This window comes from Hibiscus syriacus, unplaced genomic scaffold (genome assembly GCF_006381635.1).
Source record: "Hibiscus syriacus cultivar Baekdansim isolate YM2019G1 unplaced genomic scaffold, ASM638163v2 tig00110773_pilon, whole genome shotgun sequence".
NCBI lineage: Eukaryota > Viridiplantae > Streptophyta > Magnoliopsida > Malvales > Malvaceae > Hibiscus > Hibiscus syriacus.
The window spans coordinates 509,512-532,078 of NW_024062855.1; the positions used below are offsets into that span (position 1 = coordinate 509,512).

At 33.3% G+C, this 22,567-nt stretch overlaps 1 protein-coding gene across 1 annotated transcript in view; it reads left to right on the plus strand.

Moving 5' to 3' along the window:
• Positions 1 to 1,246: 1,246 nt before the first annotated feature.
• LOC120139783 (villin-3-like) overlaps positions 1,247 to 22,567 on the plus strand; it is an 80,398-nt gene continuing 59,077 nt past the window's right edge. Inside the window, exons 1-2 of the mRNA XM_039154920.1 lie at positions 1,247 to 1,343; positions 1,585 to 1,684. Coding sequence (XP_039010851.1) covers positions 1,288 to 1,343; positions 1,585 to 1,684 — 156 coding nt within the window. The 5' untranslated portion in view covers positions 1,247 to 1,287. The remainder of the gene's footprint in view (positions 1,344 to 1,584; positions 1,685 to 22,567) is intronic.

The following is a 22,567-nucleotide window of genomic DNA, read 5'->3' on the forward strand; positions in this document are numbered from 1 at the left end:
GTTTGCGGGATAAGGGTCTTCTGTAATAATATAATCGAAATTATGGATTATTGGTTTAAAGAATATCAGTTTATTGAGTTTTTTTTTGGCCAGAAATATAAGAGATTATTAAATTCCATATCATGTGAAGTTGGCAAATCTGTGTACATATGGAACTAGTATTTTTTTTTCTTTTTTGGTTTTTAAGTTTGAGGAGTGCTGGTGGAGATCCCTTGTCTATCATGTGAACATCATCTTGATGTTGAATTCGACAATGTGGGATGCATAGACAGAACACATTTTTCATACTTACACAATCTGAAAAGTTGCTCTTAGTTTTTCATATACTGGTGTGGAATATAAAATTTGTAATAGGTGATTAACTTTATGTTAGACATCATTCTTGTTCTATTTTTTATCACTAATTTTGCGACCAGGTGCAGCCATGTCTTAGTCTTAGCACGGATACTATCATTAGGAACTAAAGATGTAATTACAGTAGTAGCCTAAATAATTCATGGACACGTAGATCTGATTTGGAAAGGAAGATTTAAATTCTTAGGGCATTAGTCTCTTCCTTCTCATGTGGATCAAATTCTTGATATTATATGGAGTGGGGAAGCTTTTATACTCATCAGCTGTACAAGTGTTTAAGGTTTCTATCAAGAAGATAATCATTCTCACAACCAAATGCATGCTTCTGTGATAGGAGGTTCCTGAACTCGTTATGAAATGATGTTGGCCATCAAGCTCACCTTGAAAGAAGGTCACGGGGAAGAGAGGATTCGGCTACTAAGGTCGTTAATGTTTTATAAAATTTTTTTAGGTAGAAGCAATACATGTCCTGATGTCCAGTCAACTGGGTTGCATGCTTGGACACATCAAGACCCTTTATGAAATTGCTTAATGTAAGATCTTTGACAGTACACGGTGTCGCAAGATTGGCTTGTTGCTGAAGATTGTGAAAGCTGTGGTGACTTATCTTTGATTGGTTCTGTTATAGCAAGAAAATGGTTTTTTTGTGTGCTTTGGGCATGATTATTACACTGTAATATTATATTTTCTGCTTATTAGTGCACTGTGAAATAGGAACATAATTTTAAACCAATTAAATTATTGTAAGTATTGATTAAAAGTCTATTGTTCTAATCTTTTTTTTTTTTAATTCTATTGTAATTTTTTTATTACATGATGAAATACCTGTATTTCTCCAGTAGGTTTTGTGGCACTTCTTGACTTGTGCAGGTTGGATTCTGAAGTTGATTTAATATTTTTGCTTTAGAAAACATCGATAAAGAACTCTAAGAAATGTCAAGCTCCGCAAAAGTTATGGATCCTGCATTCCAGGGAGTGTGTCAAAAACCGTATCCTTAAGATGAAGGGCATATAATAGTTTGTGAACTTATGTACTTTACAATTTTTAACTTTTTTTCTTTATAGAAGAGTATATATATTATTTAAACTTAACTTTTGATAAGATAGACCAGAATCAATTCTTTTTCCACCACGACCATGAAAACGAATATTGACAACGCTTTTTGTTTGCTTTTGAGATTTGTGCTTATGTTCCATACATATGCTATTGTTGCACTTAACATCGTATAGTGGGACTGAAATTTGGCGAATTGAGAATTTTCAGCCAGTTCCATTGCCAAAGTCTGACTATGGAAAATTCTATAAGGGGGATTCTTATATTGTCCTACAGATGAAGAATTCTTCTTCTCTCTTGTTATATTCTGCTTGTTATATTATCTAAAGAAACAAAACGAAGGACATGAAAAGAATAAAAGAGGTAATGAAAGAGAAATCTAATTATTGAATTTAGGAGAGCATGTTAGTTTAAATAAAGGAGTTGTTGACTTCTAATAGGACTTTTCTGCTAAAGATAAAATTCTATCAAGAGATAGAGAGTACAAAGACTTCTAAGACTTATCCTTTCTTATCATAAGACTCTTAAACAAACAAGACTTCTACATGCATGATTCTAACACTTCTCAAACCGGTGAATGAATATCTATAATTCCAACTTGTTTTGAATTTCTTGAAAAACCTTGCTTGTCAGCCCTTTCACGAGCACATCTATCAATGGATCTTTGTTGGCCCTTTCAAGTATTTTAGTATTCTGCTTACTGTTTTCAGATGTGATTCTTTCAGAGAATGCATAAACTAACTATACTTGCTACAAAGGCTATATCTGGTCTAGTGTGTGCCAAATAAATTAACTTTCCAACCAGCCTTTGATAGGATTGTCTATCCGCCATAGGTTCTTTTGGTGCATCACATAACCCATGATTAAACTCGATTGGTGTCTCAACTGATTTGCTACTCATCTTCCATGTTTCTTTTAATATGAGTCAAGCACATATCTTTATTGAGAGATGAAGATTCCTTGCTTTAAATGTGCCACCCCAATGCCTAGAAAGTATTTCAACTTTCCTAGCTCTTTGATGTCAAATTCCTTCAAAAAGACATTTTTCATGTTCTTCATTCCTTTAATGTCATTACTCGTAACTATGATGTCATCTACATTTTACTAGAAGTGTTGTAACCTTTCTGAAGTTCAAGTGTTTTAGGAACAAGGTATGATCACCTTGACTTTGTTTATATCCCAATGAGATCATTGACTTGGCAAACATCCCAAACTAATAGTATGAATGAGAAATTGTACCTGTATTGGTCGAGAAATTGGTGTCTTCTTCGTTGAATAAACTTTCAATTGATTATTATTTTGATTTTTCATATCTGTCATCATAACTGACTTAATTGGTGGAGTAATGGGCTCACTAATAATAGGCTCAACAATTTATTCACGAATAGACTTAGGAACAAGTGTTAACTGTAAGTATTTAGATTTATAAAAATAACCAGATCAAGGAGAGCTGTATTCAAAATGTATCTTCAATCTAAGTCACCCCTGAAGATAATTAGACTGAACAAAATCATCTTCAACAAAAGTAACATCAGCTGTAACATCCCCAAATCAGGGCTAGTGACCAAAATTGAAGTTTTGAAATTTTGAGGTATGATTTCAAAAGATTGAAAAGTTTAGGGACTTATTTGGGAATATTTTGTGAAGGATTGTTTAGTAAATATTTGATGAAGTAAGGGTAAATTGATCTTTTCAAAAGAAATATTTTTATTTTTCCTTTATAAGGAATTAACCACGTGGAATGAGAAAGAAAAAGAAAGGAAAAGTCTGGAGTTGGAGTCTTCTTCCTCCTCTCAACGTGAGCTTTGTAGCTAAGGTGAGTTTTATTTTTCAGCTGGTTTTCTTTCAATTAAGGATTGGTTTTGATTAATAGAGCATAAGAAAAGACTATGGAAACTTAAAGGGATGTAGAAACTAAAAGAATGATAAGTTAGGAGGGATTAAAGATAAGAGGTTTATAAGTGAAATTTTGAAAGAGGGTTAGTAAGTAGAATTTGAGACTAAAATTGACTTGTCATCAGCTAAATTAAGAAGTAAAAAGTGATAGAAATGAATTTGGAACATGTTGATTTATTGGCTTAATTATTGAATTCAAGTATGGATGTGGGATATTGGATATTAGGATGAGTTAAAGTGATCTAAGTTGATTAGAATAAGTGTAGTTAAGCTTAAAGGACTTAAAGGAGGTTCTAGTATAAGATATAAGTAAGTTTGGGTGAATTGTCGAGATAAAAATATGAATTCTGGGCATGAGGTATTGTTACTGTTCATCTAATACCGATACTTCCAAGAGAAAAGGGTCAAAATTTGAGTGAGGGTATCGATACCATTTGAATAAATATTGATACCATAAGACAGAAATTTATAAATTGTTTATGGGGTATCGATACCTGGGAAGGTAGCATCGATACCAAAGGTACCGATATCATTAGATCAGTATCGGTACTAGTTTTGAAATAAGGATTTCGAATGCAAAATGGGTATCGATACCCAGTCTTGGTATCGATACCACAGCTAGGGAAGTATTGTAACCCCTAGACCCGGCCTATGCGTTTCGACTAAGTCTAGTGGATCACATACATGATTCTTAAAGACATTTTCTGAAAACGTTATTCAATCATTGTAAAATCACATTATAAATGACATGATATTATACTATCAAAACCCAACTCATAAATATAATACCAATAAGTAAAAAATTAATTTAAAACATGTCTTAAAAATCAAAATCACGATAAACCGAATATTAATAGCAAAAGTGTAATCACTATAAAATCCAATACTTTAAAATAAGGTCCATGTCACCAAAATAAAGTCAACCTGAATGATAAAAATATTACAATCAAATATACTTCAAGAGACATGTTGATCCTCCAAGTGCTCAATCCGGGGTATCTAACCAACAGTATCTAAAAGGGGAAAAAACATTTTCGAAAGGTGAGCTAGGCTTAGTGTGTCCCACATTACCATAAAATCACAAAAGGTACAATAAACGAGTAATAGTTCAGTAAACCATCATAATTTCATAATAGAGTTTAACTTTTGAAAATCATAGTTTAAACCCTTTTCTTGTGCACCATCCGCAGTTCCCAAAACTGCGTCCATATAGCTTACTTTAAGCACATAGCAAAAAGGAAGCCAACCTAAGGATATGCTTTAGAGCTTGTATCCTTAAGTCCGTAAGTCCATAAGTCCATATAGCTTACCTTAAGCACACAGCAAAGGAAGCCAACCTAATGGAGCATCATGGGCCCGCGAGTCTACCCAAGAGTCACATTAGGTCCGTACTGTTTATTAGCTTGATCAGAGCTATACCATTGTAATTCAATCCAACCCTAAATCAATATTTTCAATCAATATAATTTATGCAATAAGCATAATTTCCATAAATTCGTAATCATATATATAGGTGAAAACCAATAATCATATATCAGTCATTGTCCATAAACTATCAATAAACAGTAAATCATAGCTTTCAATGTACCATATTTCAAAACAAATAAAATAATTAAATAGTACTTAGGGAACACACCTCAATAATAGGTTCAAATAGTAGATTTACTGATTGCTGGTTTCACCACGCTCTGCTACAGTTTTTGAACGTGGTTTAACTGATCTAGAAGAGTTGGGTCGAGCTGTCGAACGATCCGGAAAGACTCTTATACCTACAAATAATAATAATTTATCAGCCCCAAATCTTACTTAATTGTTCAAAGCTAAAATTCTTAAGTATATAAGTATTTTCAGGGTTTGACTATCAATTTGGAGGATTTCGAGTCTGAATTTGGTCAAATGGATTACAGAATCGGAATCAGGACGTCGAAAAACATAAAGTATGACTTTTCGAAAATTTAAATTCTTGGTCAAAGTCAACCACTTTGACCGTCGATTTGGAGGCCTTCTGGTTCGAATTTGGTGAAACGGATTCGGGACGTCGAAAACTATCAGAATAGGTATACTCGAAAAATATTTACGGTCGTTTAAGGGTCGGTCAAAGCGATTTAAGGTTATGGTCAAAGAAAGTCAACGGTCAACGGTCAACGGTCGGGTCGGGGTCGGTCGGGTCGGGTCAGACCGATTTAGACTGGTCAAACCGGTTCGAACCGGTCAAAATCGGTTCAAAACCGGTTAAACCAGTTTTCCAGCTTCCACTCTCCCTGCGGCGGCGCGTGTGACGCATGAGACCTCCTCTAGGGATCTAAAAATCCCGAAAAAATTTCTAAAAATTATTTTAAGCGATTTCGAGATACTTACAAAGATCGGTTCAAATTTTTGAACGGCGGAGAGCTCGATTTCAACTCGGCCGAATCTTTGACTGCTCCACCTCCTCATGCGCCGCCGTCGACTTAGACCGAGGATGAAACCGGCGAACTCGAAACGGCACAAGGAACACGATGGTGCAGGAGGTGTCGTAAACAGAGTAACGATCGGCGTTGAATTTGAGATTTTCCCTGATATAGAGCTAAAAAAAAACGTCGATGCTTTGACTTGAAATTCCCGACGTTTGGTAGCGTTTCACTTCAATTAATTTAAGGGGATTGTTCCTGACTCGATAACAAACACGATAGTGATTTCAAAATGACGATCAGAATTCGGACGGCATCGGGATCTAAGTCTGAAACCGGCGTAGGGGGAAGGGAATTTGGGAACAATTGAGGTGTGGTTTTCTGTTTTGAAACAGAAAACCACGTTTATAACATAACATACCTAACTTTCTTGGGTAAATTCAGGGTTTGGTCCATAAATTTTCTTTAACTCTAAAACAAGCTCCAAATTTTAAAATCTTTCAATTTAGTCCCCACAATTTACCGATTTTCACAATTAAAACCTCCAATTTTAATTAAATATTATTTTGAAAATATCCGGGTTGTTACAAGTATCGATACCCTATAGGGGGTACCGATACTACTCCAAGTAGAAAAGGGAATTAAGTATTTCTTTTGGTCTAAGAAATTAAGGATCGAATTATGATAATTGGAATGCTGATATGTATATAATATGTATGATTATGTAGATATCGATCGAGAGCAAAGTCCGGACAAATCGTCAAGTATTAGTAATCGAGAAAAAGATAAGAGAACGACATTGACTAATGAGGCCAGGTGAGTGCATATTATAGGTGCAATTCAATGGAAATAAGACTTGTGATAAGTCTATTTCCTATGTAGACACTAATTTTTTCCATTTTAAAATTATTATTACTATTATTATTATTATTATTATTATTTTATTATTATTATTAAATTATAAATAATTACATATTAAAGGCCCAATCAATTACAACCTAGAGGTCCATTTGTAGACCCGACCCAAATAATAACCCTAAACCTATTTAGGGTTTTTATTAGGGTTTTGAACCTTATTTTTAGCGCCACCATCGTCGCCTTAGGTGGACCAACCAGCCCTGTCGACGCTCTACTGCCAGGTGCTCGACTCCCGCTGCCACGCCAACATCTCGCCAGAAGGCTCCAGAAGCCAACTGTCCTTCCATACGTCAATGCTCTAGGGTGAGTCACCACCATAGTTTGGTGACTCACTGAAAGCCCCCTTAGTGACTGGTCTGAGAGCAGCATCGTGGTGGCTATAAAAGCCACCGATCCTGCGAAAGAGAAGACCACGACAGAGAACAAGAACACATAAACAATATACAAAAAAAACTACCAACGATCCCAGTCAGCTACAAATCGAAAGAAAAGAGAAGAAAAAGAAGGAACTTACCCTCGGAGAGTCCAAACATTGCCGGAGATCCAAACATCGAAGGTAAAAAACCTAGATCTAGTAAAATCTAAGGGTTTTTAGGAGAAACGAAGGTTGGATTTTGGACGAGGGAAAGACGAGCGTTAATTTGGGGTACTTTGGTATTTTATGGCCACCGTATACCGTGGCCGGCGGCGGCGATTGGCGCTGGAATAAGGTGGCTGGTCGGAGGCTTTTAGAGAGAAGGCACAAAGAATGGTTTTTCTCTTTCTTTAGAGAGAGAGGGAAATTTGAGAAATGAAGAAATGAAGGCCATTTTCGGCCATTTAAGGGTATTTATACCCAATTTGAAACGATGTCGTTTCATGGGTAGAGTTGTGCACTTTGGGTAAAGGGGTAAACCCCATCCGCGGTGCTCTAAATTTGTAATTTTTACAATTTAGTCACTGCAATTAATTTCAATATATTCTAATTTTGTCTTTTCATTTCATTTTATTATATTTTAGTCCTTACTAGTAATTATATATATTCTAGGGAAATTTTCATATTTAGTCCCTTATAATTTTAATGATTTATATTCTAACCCGATTTAATTAATTATTCTTAAATTATATTTTTAATATCTATATTTTATGATCTTTCATGTTAGAGCCCTTAAGTTTCATATTTTACATTTTAATCACTGTTGTTTTTATAATTTTCATTTTTGACCATAAGTTTTATATATTTTGCAATTTAAATCTATAGTTTTAATTTATTTTATTTTGGTCATTATTTAATTGCATTTTATTTTATTATTGTCCTTTATTTTTTGATACTTTAAATATAATAATTTATTTATTTGTTTATTTATTTATTTTTATTCACTAAATATTTACATGAAATACAATATAATAATTTCATAATTTGATTAAATAATAATATTTATTTATTTTTAAATACTCAGAAAGGGTGATCTTAAAATAACTAGATGTCCTATTCTGATATTTTAAAAATAAATAAATATCATTCTTATTTATTTTTATTTAAATTATTTTTATTGTTAATTAATATTTATTATTTATAATATTAAAGAAATAGGTTGTCTTAAAGTAACTAGATGTCATTTTTTGATATTATTAAATAAATAAATATCCTATTTATAAAAACCCTAAATATATATGTATATATTTACTTTAATTTTATAATTTTTCCTTAGAATTTTCTATAATTGAATCTAGAATAAGAGGATAATAAATTAAATTTATATTCGAATTCTTATATTTCTACTAATAGAGATAATTTATAATCAATAGGTACCAATTTTGGGCGTTGTGGGGGTGCTAATCCTTCCCCAAACGTAACCGACCACAAATCCCTTTTTGTTATTAAAAAGAACAAATTTTTGGTTAAACGCAGGCTGGTTTATCTTTTAACTGATGTTTTCTCAAAAACTCTTTTAAAAAATGATTTTTTAGGTATTTGAACTACCTAACCCAAAAGGCCGATGGCGACTCTTAAAACATTTCCAATAAAAACCATTCATTTATTCACATACTTTCCCCGCCAAAAAATTTCGTGCCCGGGCGAAAATCGGTTACGACAGCTTGGCGACTCCGCTGGGGATCCTGGTCAAACCTAAGTCATATATTATCTCTATAATTAGAAATTGAGAATTCATATTTTATTTAATTTATGATTCTTTTGATTTCTTTCAATTTATTTTATACCCTTGTACATTTATTTGTATTTAATTGCTTTTTAGATATTAATTTTTATGTGAAAATTTCTCCTCACACACAACACTTGCATTGCATAACATAACCTTTATAATTGAGCTTTTCCCTTTTAAGTGGGAGTGAAAGCGACGACTTCGTAAGAATTTATTCTCCGTGTCAGATCTAGCAAGTAACTTTTGGGGTTCATATGCTCTATGTCTTCGTGAGAATTTATTCTCCGTGTCAGGCATCGAGAAATGTGTCCCCTCGAATTGAACTTGATCTGCTTAAGTCTGTAATAGACTAGGATTGAGGGTTTGACAGCCCAATGGGGAGCCAACAAGGACAATTCGAGTACATTACTCCTAGAACCGAAACCTTACATATAATAAACCATATAAATTCATTCGATCTAAGACAGTACTGAACCTCTGTCCGTAGGTGTATACAAAGGAGAAATAAGCTCTATCTTTTAATTTTTTAATTTATTATTATTTTTTTCTCCAAATAAATACATGCGAACTAGAAATCATACAGTTAGGTTAATTTTTCCCAACAAAGCATGGAACTAGAAAGCATGAGGTTAGGATTTATACCTTGATAGATAAAATCTTTTCTTTCCATTAATTGGTACTAACCATTTTTTTTCTTATTTTTATGTATTTTGTAGATACATTTTATTTTGCTCTAACTTGTTTATATTGATTTCTTTTGCATTGCATTGCATGATCATGGCATAACCAGAAGGTGTTGATTCGAGAGAGTGTTCATCAAATTGGAAAGTTTTCATAAATAGACAAAAAGTTTTATGATCAAGCAACTATGACGCAACCAAGGAATGACATTCTGAGGGAACTCCAAGGATGGAGGAGAACTATGCACCCAAAGATCGTATACCCATTGAAGAGCAAAAGGAGATACGAGAAATAAGAGAGCAGATATCCAAGATGATGGGTAGAATATATGTTTTGGCCAAAGAAAAAGAGATCCCTTCACGAAAAGAGAAAGAGCTTAATGAATATAATCATGCAATTTCAGATATGCAAGGGACTTCTGATCCTAGCCAATTTGAGAAATTACAGACAGTCATCATTCGTATTCACAAATTGTCTGGAGATACCTAGGAAATGGTGACAACTATAAAAGCTCTCAGAAATGGGAAGAAATCATGTAATCTGAAATCGTCTAGGTTTAGTTTGCTCCTTTTGTCTGAAACTCAGGTTCAATCCATGACAAAAGGTGGTTCTTATTTCGATACTATCCCTATATCATATGAGAAGATGCACGAGAATCTACTTGAAGAACGAGAAGCGTCTCCCATTATGTGAAACAGTTGCAACCTCTGTATCCGAATTGGTATGACATCAATGCTTATTGTGAATATCATGCCGGAGCTCAAGGATATACCATTGAGAATTACCTTGCCTTCAAATATCGAATCCAATGTGTTTTGGATCATGGAATCTTAAAGTTTATGATAAATGATCAACTTAGTTTGGTAACTGAAGGTCCTGCTAGATTAATACCAAAAGTGTTCAAAGGTAAGAGTATCAGTAGGGGCGTCTAGAAGGAAGAAGATTTGCTGAGGTTCGAGGCTCAAATATGTCATTTATAGATTGAAAACGATAAATTGAGCACAGAAATGAAAACCATGCATGAGGATTTCCAAAAGGTCAGTCAAGCCTTTAAAAATGTTGGTATAGGAAACACCCGAGAAGAGTGGATAATAGGGGTCACCAAATTGAAAAATAACTGCAACATACATGAAAGGCGAGCCAAGAAGTTTTCTCAAGATTTACGATTTACAGAAGAAAGACGCAATACAACTGTCATTGAATTTGGAAAATGTCAAGCCAAAAATCAAATGTTGAATAGTTCTATGACCAACATGGAAGCATCATATCAGATCCATCAACATGAGATCGATACTGAATTAAAAGCCACTAAGCCAAGAACAAGACATTGAAGAAATGTTTAGATGATTATGGAGATCTTGGAGAACTTCTTGAACACAAAGATTCTCTCACAAGAAAAAGTCATTGTTTACAACTCTGAGAATTGATACAGAAGATGAAGGAAAAAGACAATATCATGAAGGAAATTGCTATTCAAGAAAATAATATAGCTCATAAACTGGTTGACTTAGCTGGCTTCACGAGAGAATTAAAGCAGATTGACAACTCCACACCTGAGCATGAGTGGAAGTTAATTTGTCTTTTAAGGGAAATAGAGAAGTTATAAGTGAAAGCTATACCCTACATGTAAAAGTTTTGTTTGATGTATCGAAACTTTTGTGTTCAATGAAATCTGTTTTAAGATGATCACTCTTGAGTAACACCTTTTTCATACATGCATTTGCATCTTTGCATTATCATTTTACATCCACATTTTTGCATTTGCATTTGCGTTTACATTTACATTTTTGCATCTTTGCGTTTTCATTTTGCATTTGTACTTTTATGTTTGCTGTCGTATTGCACAGTTTGCATTCCCATTTTTTACATTTTCGCATTTACATTACAGTTTTATTTAAGTATTGTTATATGCATTGGTTATAAAAATATGTAAATAATCCATGAAAGGTTTTGTAACAATAAAATCAAGATCATTCATTCATAATAATGTGCCATCATCATGAAAACAATGGAGCAATCTTATGAAAGACTACAAGATCAGTGGCCAGAACAATTGACAGGGTTACCTCAAGATACAATGAAAGAAACATCGAATTCTCTACAAGATAGATCAAATCAAATTATTCAAGTGATGGTATCTGATAAAGAAGAGATAACTGCTAAAGAGCAACAGTGCTACCAAATCAATATATCGAGAATGATAACAAACCATGGGGTATCCCACTCGAGCCCAAAGAATAACCTCATTAATTATTCACAATATGATGAGAGATTCAAGAGGGTGGATGAAACAATAAAAAATATGAAAGGTTTTAATGCAACTCAAAAAGAATTAGAAGCAAGAGCTCAGCTTGGTTCCAGATTTGGTTATTCCCCATGAATTCAAAATGCCTGATTTTGAGAAATATGATGGCACCGTTATCCCCTAATTCACTTGAGAATGTTTTGCAGAAAAATGGAAGGATATTTAAATTCTGATGATTTGTTAATTTACTCATTCCATGATAGTCTTGTTGGGCCAACAATAGTATGGTACAATTATTTGAACCAAGAGAAGATTAAGAGATGGTTTGATCTAGCTGATGCATTTTTGGGACAATATCGATATGTTAAAGACTTAGCTCCAACACGTATGGATCTTAAAGGAGTAAAGATGAAAGCCAATGAAGGATTTCAAAAGTATGCCTTAAGATGGAGAGGAGTGGCAGCACAAGTTCAACCTCCCATTTTAGAAGAAGAGATATTACATATGTTTCATGATTCTCTTCCCACTCATTTCTTTGAGTTAATGTTGGCAAATCCGACGAAGGAATTCGAGAATCTTATGACAAATGGAGAATTAATTAAAAATATAATCAGTGAAGGAAACTCAAAAGTCACATCCAATAACCCGACGGATCAAAAAGCAAAAGTTGATGATGTGAATGAATGTCGTATCCAAAATTCCTGCCAATGTAAAAGAAAAAGAGCAAGTAGTTGTTTGGATCGACCAAAGAAAGTCATGCGATCAATAAATACTTTGGAGGTGTTCTAAACTTCCATTTAGACTTGTACCCTCATTTAATTAAAGGTTAGTACATTACTCCAATACCAATGAAAATGCCACCAAACCCTTATGCTCATAGCTATGATCAAGGTAGTGTTTGTGATTTCCACTTGGGGGTATTTGGGCATTCTACGGGTAATTGTAGGCTATTGTTAAAAGAAATAGAGATGCTCGTTGACAATAGATTCTTGACAGAAGAAATGGGGGTCAAATAAGGATGAAAATCCTGGGCCAAGTACACACCCAATATTCAAGGAATGATAGAGCAAGCTAAATAAACAAGTGGAAGTTGTTATCTACCACTGTAGTACTTTCTATTTTTAGCATCTTGTTTGCACATGTTTTTTTATTCCTTTCTCCGCCTTTTGCGCAATAAATAAATTTGTGTTACTTTTAAGGTTATGATTATTGAATCAATTTTGCAATCTTGCAGTTATTTGAATATCAACTGGATTAAAAAAACTCTTTAAATAATTAGAGTTATAATCTTTGATAAAATATCAAGATTGAAAACCAGAAAAATAAGGACCCTTGACCTTACCTCAGAAGAAATATACCCAAATACTACCCTTTCCAAAAAATTAGAGAGCTTTCTCCAATGTAAGGAATTAGGAAAAAGGCTTGGTATTTACATATAAAGGTGTACAATGTGGGTCATCTTGTGTAAAATTGCAAAGCTGACTAGATTGCTTTTCTATTGATAAAGTTCGACGATGAAACTTTGACAAATTTAGTCTAAAGTCAATTGCTTAGAAATTGAAATTTGGTAATGAGATTTTGTAAATTCTACAAAACACATAGGCTATAATAAGTTCTCCTAAAAAAAGAGTCATATATTCAAAGCATGACCTTGATCGGGTATTTGGCAGTTTGGTGTTTGCTCCACTGTGATTATCAAGTCAAAGACATTGTGATGAGTTGAACCCTTTAATTAGTCCAATGAAGACTAATTTCAATAAAGCTGAATTCAGCTAGCCAAAATGGCAAAAGAAGTTTTTGAAAAAAAAAGGCATCTTATAGTCTATTTCACACATGTACACACAAAAATCTGGTTATTAGATCGATGTTTTCACACTCTTTTATCAAGGATTTCAGAGAATTAAAATAGAAGTATTCTAGAAGGTCTAGTAACTGTTATGCTAGATTGTGTCATTTTGTGTGTATCTAGTTAAAGATACCAAGTCAAAGAAAGTGAGGTATGTGACAATGTTCACAAATAGAGAGAGAGGATGACATCTTAAATAGATGTAACCATAAGAAAATAGGAAAGCCATCCTGAAACCAAACCAAATCTTGATACTTGTAAAAGAACTATACTTCTAAAGCATTAAAGGGTTATTAATGTATTTGATATTCTTTGAACTCATGCTTATGATTTGATTCTATTGTGAACCTTTAATGGGTAATACTTTACAAAATTCTTTCATTCTTCAATAAAGAAAGGAAGAAAAACATTTTCAAACAGGACAATCTCAAATGAGGAAGGTCCTTAAAGAAAATTGTTGCCTATTCTACCTCTATTGTAGAAAAAGAATAAGCAAGGCCAGAATAATGAAGCATTCTTGAAAGCAAGTGGTCTGAGAGCCAGAAAGTCTGGAGAATTGAACTTGTAATGCTCTCTTGTGACATTATTAGCAATTCATCAAGAAAGATTATCCTATTTAAAATGGACACTTATCTCATGCTGATGGCAATAAGCATCACCAGACAAATTACTTCCCCCATCCACCAATCCATGTCCTCTAGTAGATTGTCTAATCATAGAGCCATAAATCTCATAGGTGTATTATGGGAATGAACAAGTCCACCACATGCACTCTGGTTATATCGTGATACTGGCTCAAGTCTTGATACATCATTGCTGCCTCTTCCATGCCGATCATTTTCTTTGTCAGGATTATGTCCATTATGTCCCTCAGAAGATTGCTGAACTTGAATTTGAGAACTTATAGGCACGTAATAAGACATTGGAATAGATTCTACACTTATAGACCTTTCATATTGAGTAACATTGGTTACATGATTCCAAAAGTAGAGATAACCAGTTTTACCATCGACTAAACCTTTCTATGGTTCGGGAAGAGTGGGATCTAGCGATGTGTATCTTGGAGTATCAGAAAAGGCTGTCGCTGTAGTAGCCATTACAAGAAAATGCACCAACAAAAATCCTCAAGTCCATTCCGATGATGTTTATTTCTTCCGGTAAGGTTGTTATACGAGATGCCACCGATAACAAGGTCAAATCCGCCAAATCTACTCATCAATTGCTCCAACCGATCACCATTCAATTCTTGCATATTTACTTTCAAAGGTATGCCAAGACAGTATAGGGCAACCTCTGCACTACTAATTCCAGAGAAAAGAGATAGGACATTGATACCCCTAGGGAACATGTCTCTTAAGACTGAAAGATGATAAGTTATTGTGTCAACCCGGAATGGATTACTAAGCGATTTATACCACTCTGTCCAACTAGATCCCTCCAGATCCAAAAAATGGTCACCTCATTCAGAAAAGGCAAATATCTCAGACATTTCCGTCAGAATGATTAATCACTTTTTATGTTTGTGACAACATGAAGAGAAATCCTCAAATTACTTGACAACACTGCTGTTTAGTGACACCAGAATGAGAGTTTCAAGATTAACATATTTGTTCATGAATAGATCCACGAGTACCCTCAATGGGGTATTAGCAAAATTAGACCTTTTAGGGATCATGAGATTCAAATCAAATAAACATTGAGAGTAAGCCTTACAGTTTAGAATGTTGGGGTATTTTGAAAGCCCAATTCAGAAAATCCATGTGGGACATTTTGATGGACCATTTCAACTATAAATAGAATGTTGGGGAATTTTGAAAGCTCACAGCAATATGAATATTTTGTCATTCTTGGAGGCTCATCTTAGCAAGAAGTAATATTGAACGACTTTTTAACATCTGTATCAACAAATGTGAAGGCCAATTTCAGACATAAATGATTCATGAGAGACATTTTGAAAGCTTATTTTAAGGGTTCACATAATCAAGAAACAATTTTGAATGCATTTTGATCGTTCATATTAGCAAATACTGGGGCATGCTAAAGGCCCATATCATCCTATGTTAAGATCACTAATTTGGGCAAATATTTTCAATAAGACAGAAAGGCATGTAGAATGAAAATGGTGAAACAGTGACAATGGAGCTGACTATACATAATTGCTTAGTTCATCAGGTAGTTGTATTAGGGTCCTATTGTTGAACAAATATTTACTCAGCATGTATGGTTTCAAATACCCAATCTTCAATTCAGGGTTTAGTTCCTCAAGATCTCAACTTTGAATTTGGTCTTTTATGCGTCGGTGATGATTGGGAATATTTTTTTGAGGTTCATGGCGATTAGTTTCAATCATGTTGTTGGGGCTATGAAGCCATTTTTCACAACAGTTTTTGCTTATTTGATGACATTGAAGAGAGAGGCTCGGCTTACGTACATTACCCTTATTCCCATTATTGTTGAGGTTATTATTGCCAGTCGGGGTGAACTGAGTTTTCATCCATTTGGTTTTATCATATGCGTTTCATCTATAACAATAAGAATTCCATGAACCTCCTTTTGTACATGGCTCCTATAGCTGCTGTGTTTCTACTTCCTACAACACTTATTATGGAAGAAAACGTGATCAGATCACCTTTTCCCTTACCTGAGATGATATTAAGATCAGTTGGTATCTCTTATTCAATTCAGCACTAGCATAGTTTGTGAATTTGACCAACTTTTTGGTCATGAAACACACCAGTATCCCATTTGTATTCCCACTGAGTTTTGTTCTCAAGTGGTCTTGTGACTTCACACAAAAGCTTTGAACACTACGCAAGGATCTTCAATGATTGAGAACATCTGGGCAGAAGCCACATGAAAGGATGAATGTGTTGTCAAATGCTTTACGAACCTCTGGACAAAAACCACAGGAAATGATGAACGTGTTGTCAAATGTTTTACGAACCAGTAATTATGATACTGAACCAATGTTGAGATCATATAGTGTTTCCATTTGTTGATCCAAGATGAAGTTTGACTTCTTCAACCCCAAGGTTAGAAGTGAGATATGATGAATATTTCTTTCCACAGAAGGGGAGCTGAAAATTTAACAACAAGAAACTAGTGGAGCCAACTAAGATTGAACAATAGGTTGTTGTTAAACATCTCGACATGATATGGTCCAAGTTGCCTTGTTCAAGATCCAATTAGATGTGGAGACATGAAAGGAATTAGGATAAATCCTCCTTGTGATGTGTTTCAAGAGTCAAATCAGAATAGACACTGCTCTCCTAATTAATCTTTGTTGAGTTTAGCATATCTACATCTACATTCTTCAAAGATAATAGATTTATTCTTCAAAGATGATAGATTCTCTCTTCAAAGATGATAAATTCTCTTTTCAAAAATGAAAGCTTTATTGAATTTTTGCACCAGTCCAAGCAAAGAAAGCCGATGTCATCAAAGACAAAAATGAGGCATCAATGTCATAGTTCTGATTACGGCAAGAGTTCCATAAATGAAACTTTTCTGCTGAGACTTTAATGAAATAAAGAAGACACAAAGATACAAGTTGATCAAATGGTTCTTCAGAAATATAACATAAGTTGCTACACTGATATACAAAGGTAACCCTGGAAATAAATGATGAAGTGAAGGAAGACCAAGTTCACCACTTTGAAGTCAAATGAAGATTGCATTAACATTATTCATAAGAACATCATTTCATAATAGACAATGCATTACATTGATACATTTGATTACATTCAAATATGAAGTTTTACAGGTCTTCATATGAAAATAGAAGATTCATGATGGAATAAACCTTATAAAGGGAAGGTATAATTCAAATCACGTCAGGATAGGAAAATATCTGAAGAATAGATGGTCACAATCCATAAATGAAACATTATTTTGAAATGGGGCATGTTACCCAATCAACAAGTTATTTTGAAAAAAAAATGAGAAAATGATTTCCAAAGTTTCTCATTTAATCTTTTCTGAAAATGAAATTGTTGAATAGTAAGAAAACGATTTCCAAAGTTTCTTACTTAGTACACTATTTCCCACATCTGTAAGACCTCCAGTGCAAGATTTGAAATCATTCAGGTCATCTGTAAGACCTCCAGTGCAAGATGTTAAATCCTTCGGGTCATCTATAAGACCTCCAGTGCAAGATGTTAAATCCTCCGGGTCATCCATAAGACCTCCAGTGTAGGATGTTTAAAATCCTTTGGGTCATCTGTAAGACCTCCAGTGCAAGATGTTAAATCCTCTGGGTCATCAATAAGACCTCTAGTGCAAGATGTTAAATCCTTCGGGTCATCTATAAGACCTCCAGTGCAGGATGTTTAAAATCCTTCGGGTCATCTGTAAGACCTCCAGTGCAAGATGTTAAATCCTTCGGGTCATCCATAAGACCTCCAGTGCAGGATGTTTAAAATCCTTCGGGTCATCTGTAAGACCTCCAGTGCAAGATGTTAAATCCTTCGGGTCATCCATAAGACTCCAATGCATGATATTTAAAATCCTCCGGGTCATCTGTAAGACCTCTAGTGTAAGATGTTAAATCCTTCGGGCCATCCTTAAGACCTTCAATGCAGAATATTTTCAAATGAGATTTTAGAAACCAAGCATTCAAGGGTTTACTAATTATCTCAAAAGAGCTGTTAAAGGAAGCTAAGCCTAACAAAGGGGTTCTTTGACAACTAAAAAACTAATCCTTTGGGGGTTTCTTGATTTGAATTCCAGAGATCAACAAAGATTCAAATCCATCACTTGAGGATTTAACAACTCTGTCCTCATCAATAAAAGTCAAATGAAAAAATTATTGTGTTTTAATCTTTGCTCTATTCTTGTTAACACAAGAATGAGCAAAGAGGGGTAGATGTAGACACTAATTTTTTCCATTTTAAAATTATTATTATTATCATTATTACTATTACTATTATTATTATTATTTTATTATTATTATTAAATTATAAATAATTACATATTAAAGGCCCAATCAATTACAGCCCAGAGGTCTATTTGTAGACCCGACCCAAACAATAACCCTAAACTTATTTAGGGTTTCTGAACCTTATTTTCAGTGCTACCATCGCCGCCTTAGGTGGATCAACCAGCCCTGTCGACGCTCTACTGCCAGGTGCTCCAGTCCCGCTGCTACACCAACATCTCACCAGAATGCTCTAAAAGCCAACTGCCCTTCCACACGTCCATGCTCTAGGGTGAGTCACACCATAGTTTGGTGACTCACCGAAATCCCCCTTCGTGACCGATCTGAGAGCAGCAACGTGGTGGCTATAAAAGCCACCGATCCTGCGAAAGAGAAGACCACGACTGAGAAGAAGAACACAATAAGCAATATACGAAAAAAAACTACCAACGATCCTAGTCAGCTACAAATCGAAAGAAAAGTGAAGAAAACGAAGGAACTTACCCTCGGAGAGTCCAAACGTTGCCGGAGATCCAAACATCGAAGGTAAAAAAACCTAGATCTAGTAAAATCTAAGGGTTTTTAGGAGAAAGAAGGTTGGATTTAGGACGAGGGAAAGACGAGCGTTAATTTAGTGTACTTTGGTATTTTCGGCACCAGAACAAGGTGGTCGTCGGAGGCTTTTAGAGAGAAGGCGCAGAGAATGGTCTTTCTCTTTCTTTAGATTGAGAGGGAAATTTGAGAAATGAAGAAATGAAGGCCATTTTCGGCCATTTAAGGGTATTTATACCCAATTTGAAACGACACTGTTTCATGGGTAGAGTTGTGTGCTTTGGGTAAAGGGGTAAACCCCGTCCATGGTGCTCTGCATTTGTAATTTTTACAATTTAGTCACTGCAATTAATTTCAATATATTCTTATTTTGTCTCTTCATTTTATTTTATTATATTTTAGTCCTTACCAGTAATTATATCTATTCTAGGGAAATTTTCATATTTAGTCCCTTATAATTTTAATGATTTATATTCTAACCCGATTTAATTAATTATTCTTAAATTATATTTTTAATATCTATATTTCATGATATTTCGAGTTAGAGCCCTTAAGTTTCATATTTTACATTTTAATCACTGTTGTTTTTATAATTTTCATTTTTGACCATAAGTTTTATTTATTTTCCAATTTAATTCTATAGTTTTAATTTATTTTATTTTGGTCATTATTTAATTGCATTTTATTTTATTATTGCCCTTTATTTTTCAATACTTTAAATATGGTACTTTATTTATTTGTTTATTTATTTATTTGTATTCACTAAATATTCATATGAAATACAATAAAATAATTTCATAATTTGATTAAATAATAATATTTATTTATTTTTAAATACTCAGAAAGGGAGGTCTTAAAATAACTAGATGTTATATTCTGGTATTTTAAAAATAAATAAATATCATGCTTACTTCATTTGTATTTAAATTATTTTTATTCTTAATTAATATTTATTTATTTTTTAATATTAAAGAAATGGGTTGTCTTACAGTAACTAGATGTCCTTTTATGATATTATTAATTAAATAAATACCATATTTATAAAAACCCTAAATATATATGTATATATTTACTTTAATTTTATAAATTTTCCTTAGAATTTTCTATAATTAAATCTAGAATAAGAGGATAATAAATTAAATTTATATTCAAATTCTTATATTTTTGCTAATAGGGACAATTTATAATCAATGTGTACCAATTTTGGCGTTGTTGGGGTGCTAATCCTTCCCCAAACGTAACCGACCATGAATCCCTTTATATTATTAAAAAGAAAAATTTTTGGTTAAAGTCATACCAGTTTATCTTTTAACTGATGTTTTCTTAAAAACTCTTTTAAAAGATGATTTTTAGGTATTCGACCTACCTAACCCAAAATACCGATGGCGACTCCCAAAACATTTCCAATAAAAACCATTCATTTATTCACATACTTTCCCCGCCAAGGAAATTTCGTGCCCGGGCGAAAACCGGTTACGACATCCTATATTAGTTATCATGGTCTAATAGTTATGAACATGCATATGTTATAATCTTATAAGCACATGCATGAGTTATTATGTTTATATGATTTGATACATGATATTTTATTCATGTAAATATATGACGATGGAAAGACATAAGAAAACAAACTATAAACTATATGATAATGAATTACAAGACTATATGAGGATAGTTTATAAATTAGGGGTCATGAAGATAAATAATGATACGAACCTATAAGATAAGCGATATAGGGAAAATTTATATACTTAACGGAAACTAAGATATACGAGTTATAGAGTAAAGAACTATAAAGCTCGAGGAGAAGATTATAGGAGTCGTGTGGAACTGAACTAAATAAATAGATTAACTTAGTATATAAATAATATGAGATAAGTGATATAAATTATATGTTATGGTATAGGTTACATGATCTGTATAAATTCAGGATAGTGTAATAAATCATGTGAACTGATATAAATAATTATGAGAGTAAATGGAAAAGTGAGACAAGATAAGTAGTATCTACTTATATGATAATATGAGATTATATGAACATGTAGTATAACTCTATGAGAAAGATTTAGGAGTTATATGATTTAGGCATGGAAATGAACCTAAGATATAATTATGTTCAATTATTGTATGAGATGAGAATATGGCATTACTATATAGATTATATGAAAGAGTATACAGAACACATGTGTAAGTTAGATAGTATTGATAGGACACATGAGACTACATGTCTATGTTATAACTTAAGAAAGTGAAATAAGTATAATGATATTGAATTATGTGATTATAGTACATGTGATATGCAATATATGGCAATGAGATATGACAATATACAAGAATGTTATATGATATGAGATTGATGGTTACACGTACATGTGATATGTGACAGAAGAGAAGAAATATGTGTTTATAAGAGAAATGATATGAATACATGAATGTATGAAACATAATGATAATGCCCATGTTATGTGATATGAGAGCTAATGTATTGTTGGCATGCCAAGAGTCAAGGGTTACATATGTCCTTCGGGACATATGATAGGTCATTTGGGACATAGATTTCACAGGCCACTCAGTGGATTCTTATACGAGCTGTGGTGACAACATATGTGCACAACCTCAATGTACTCATAGATCTTTAGTTCTCACATGTGGACTTGGGCTAATAAAGAAATAAAATAGATACAATATATATGATTTATATGCTTTGTGCTAGTAAACATGTTACAAGAATTATATGATGTGTTATATGGTATACTATGGTATACATAAATAATAAGTACAAGATTATATGGTAAAAAGGATTAATGATAATATTAAGAATGTGTTTAATGATATATGTGTAGGTGGATAATTATGGCATGATAGAGTATAAGTTGTTGTGTGTGTGAATTGTTTGATTAAGAATGATTAAAAGATATGAATGATAATGGAATGAAGTAATGATGGAAATGATGGGTTAGGTATATGGATATAATTGATTCTATGAAATGTCATATGATTTTGTGTGATATCATTTTATGAAATGTTCATGCATTGTTAGGAGTTAGAGTTTACATTATAAGTTTTTATGCCTCACTAAGTCTTCGACTTAGCGTGTGAATCTTTTACACGTAGGTTTCGAAAAGATTAAGGAGAAAAGAGGAACAAGACATGTCAGTTTCTCCTTTACCATGATCAGATCAGACAAGAGTTTTGAAATCATATGTATTTTATGAATTTGAAAGTAGTTGGCATGTAATCAATGTTTGAATTATACGTTCTGATCAGTTTTGAAGACAATTTATTTGTAATAATATGAATTATGAAATTTTATTTAATATAAGTGGATAGTTTTTCATATTTGTATACAAGTATATGTTTGAAAAGTAAATGTGACACTTCGGACACGGATCCGGGTTGGATAGGGGTTGAGTGTGTTAAATTTAATGGCATCAGTGCTAAGGTTTAGTTGATTCTAGGCTTAAACTGAAGTTAAATGAGTTTTGAAATATGTACATGGCAACACAAAGTGAAAATTTTCTGATATGATAATGTAAGGAGTATAATGTCTTGCTAATAGAATAAGATTAGTA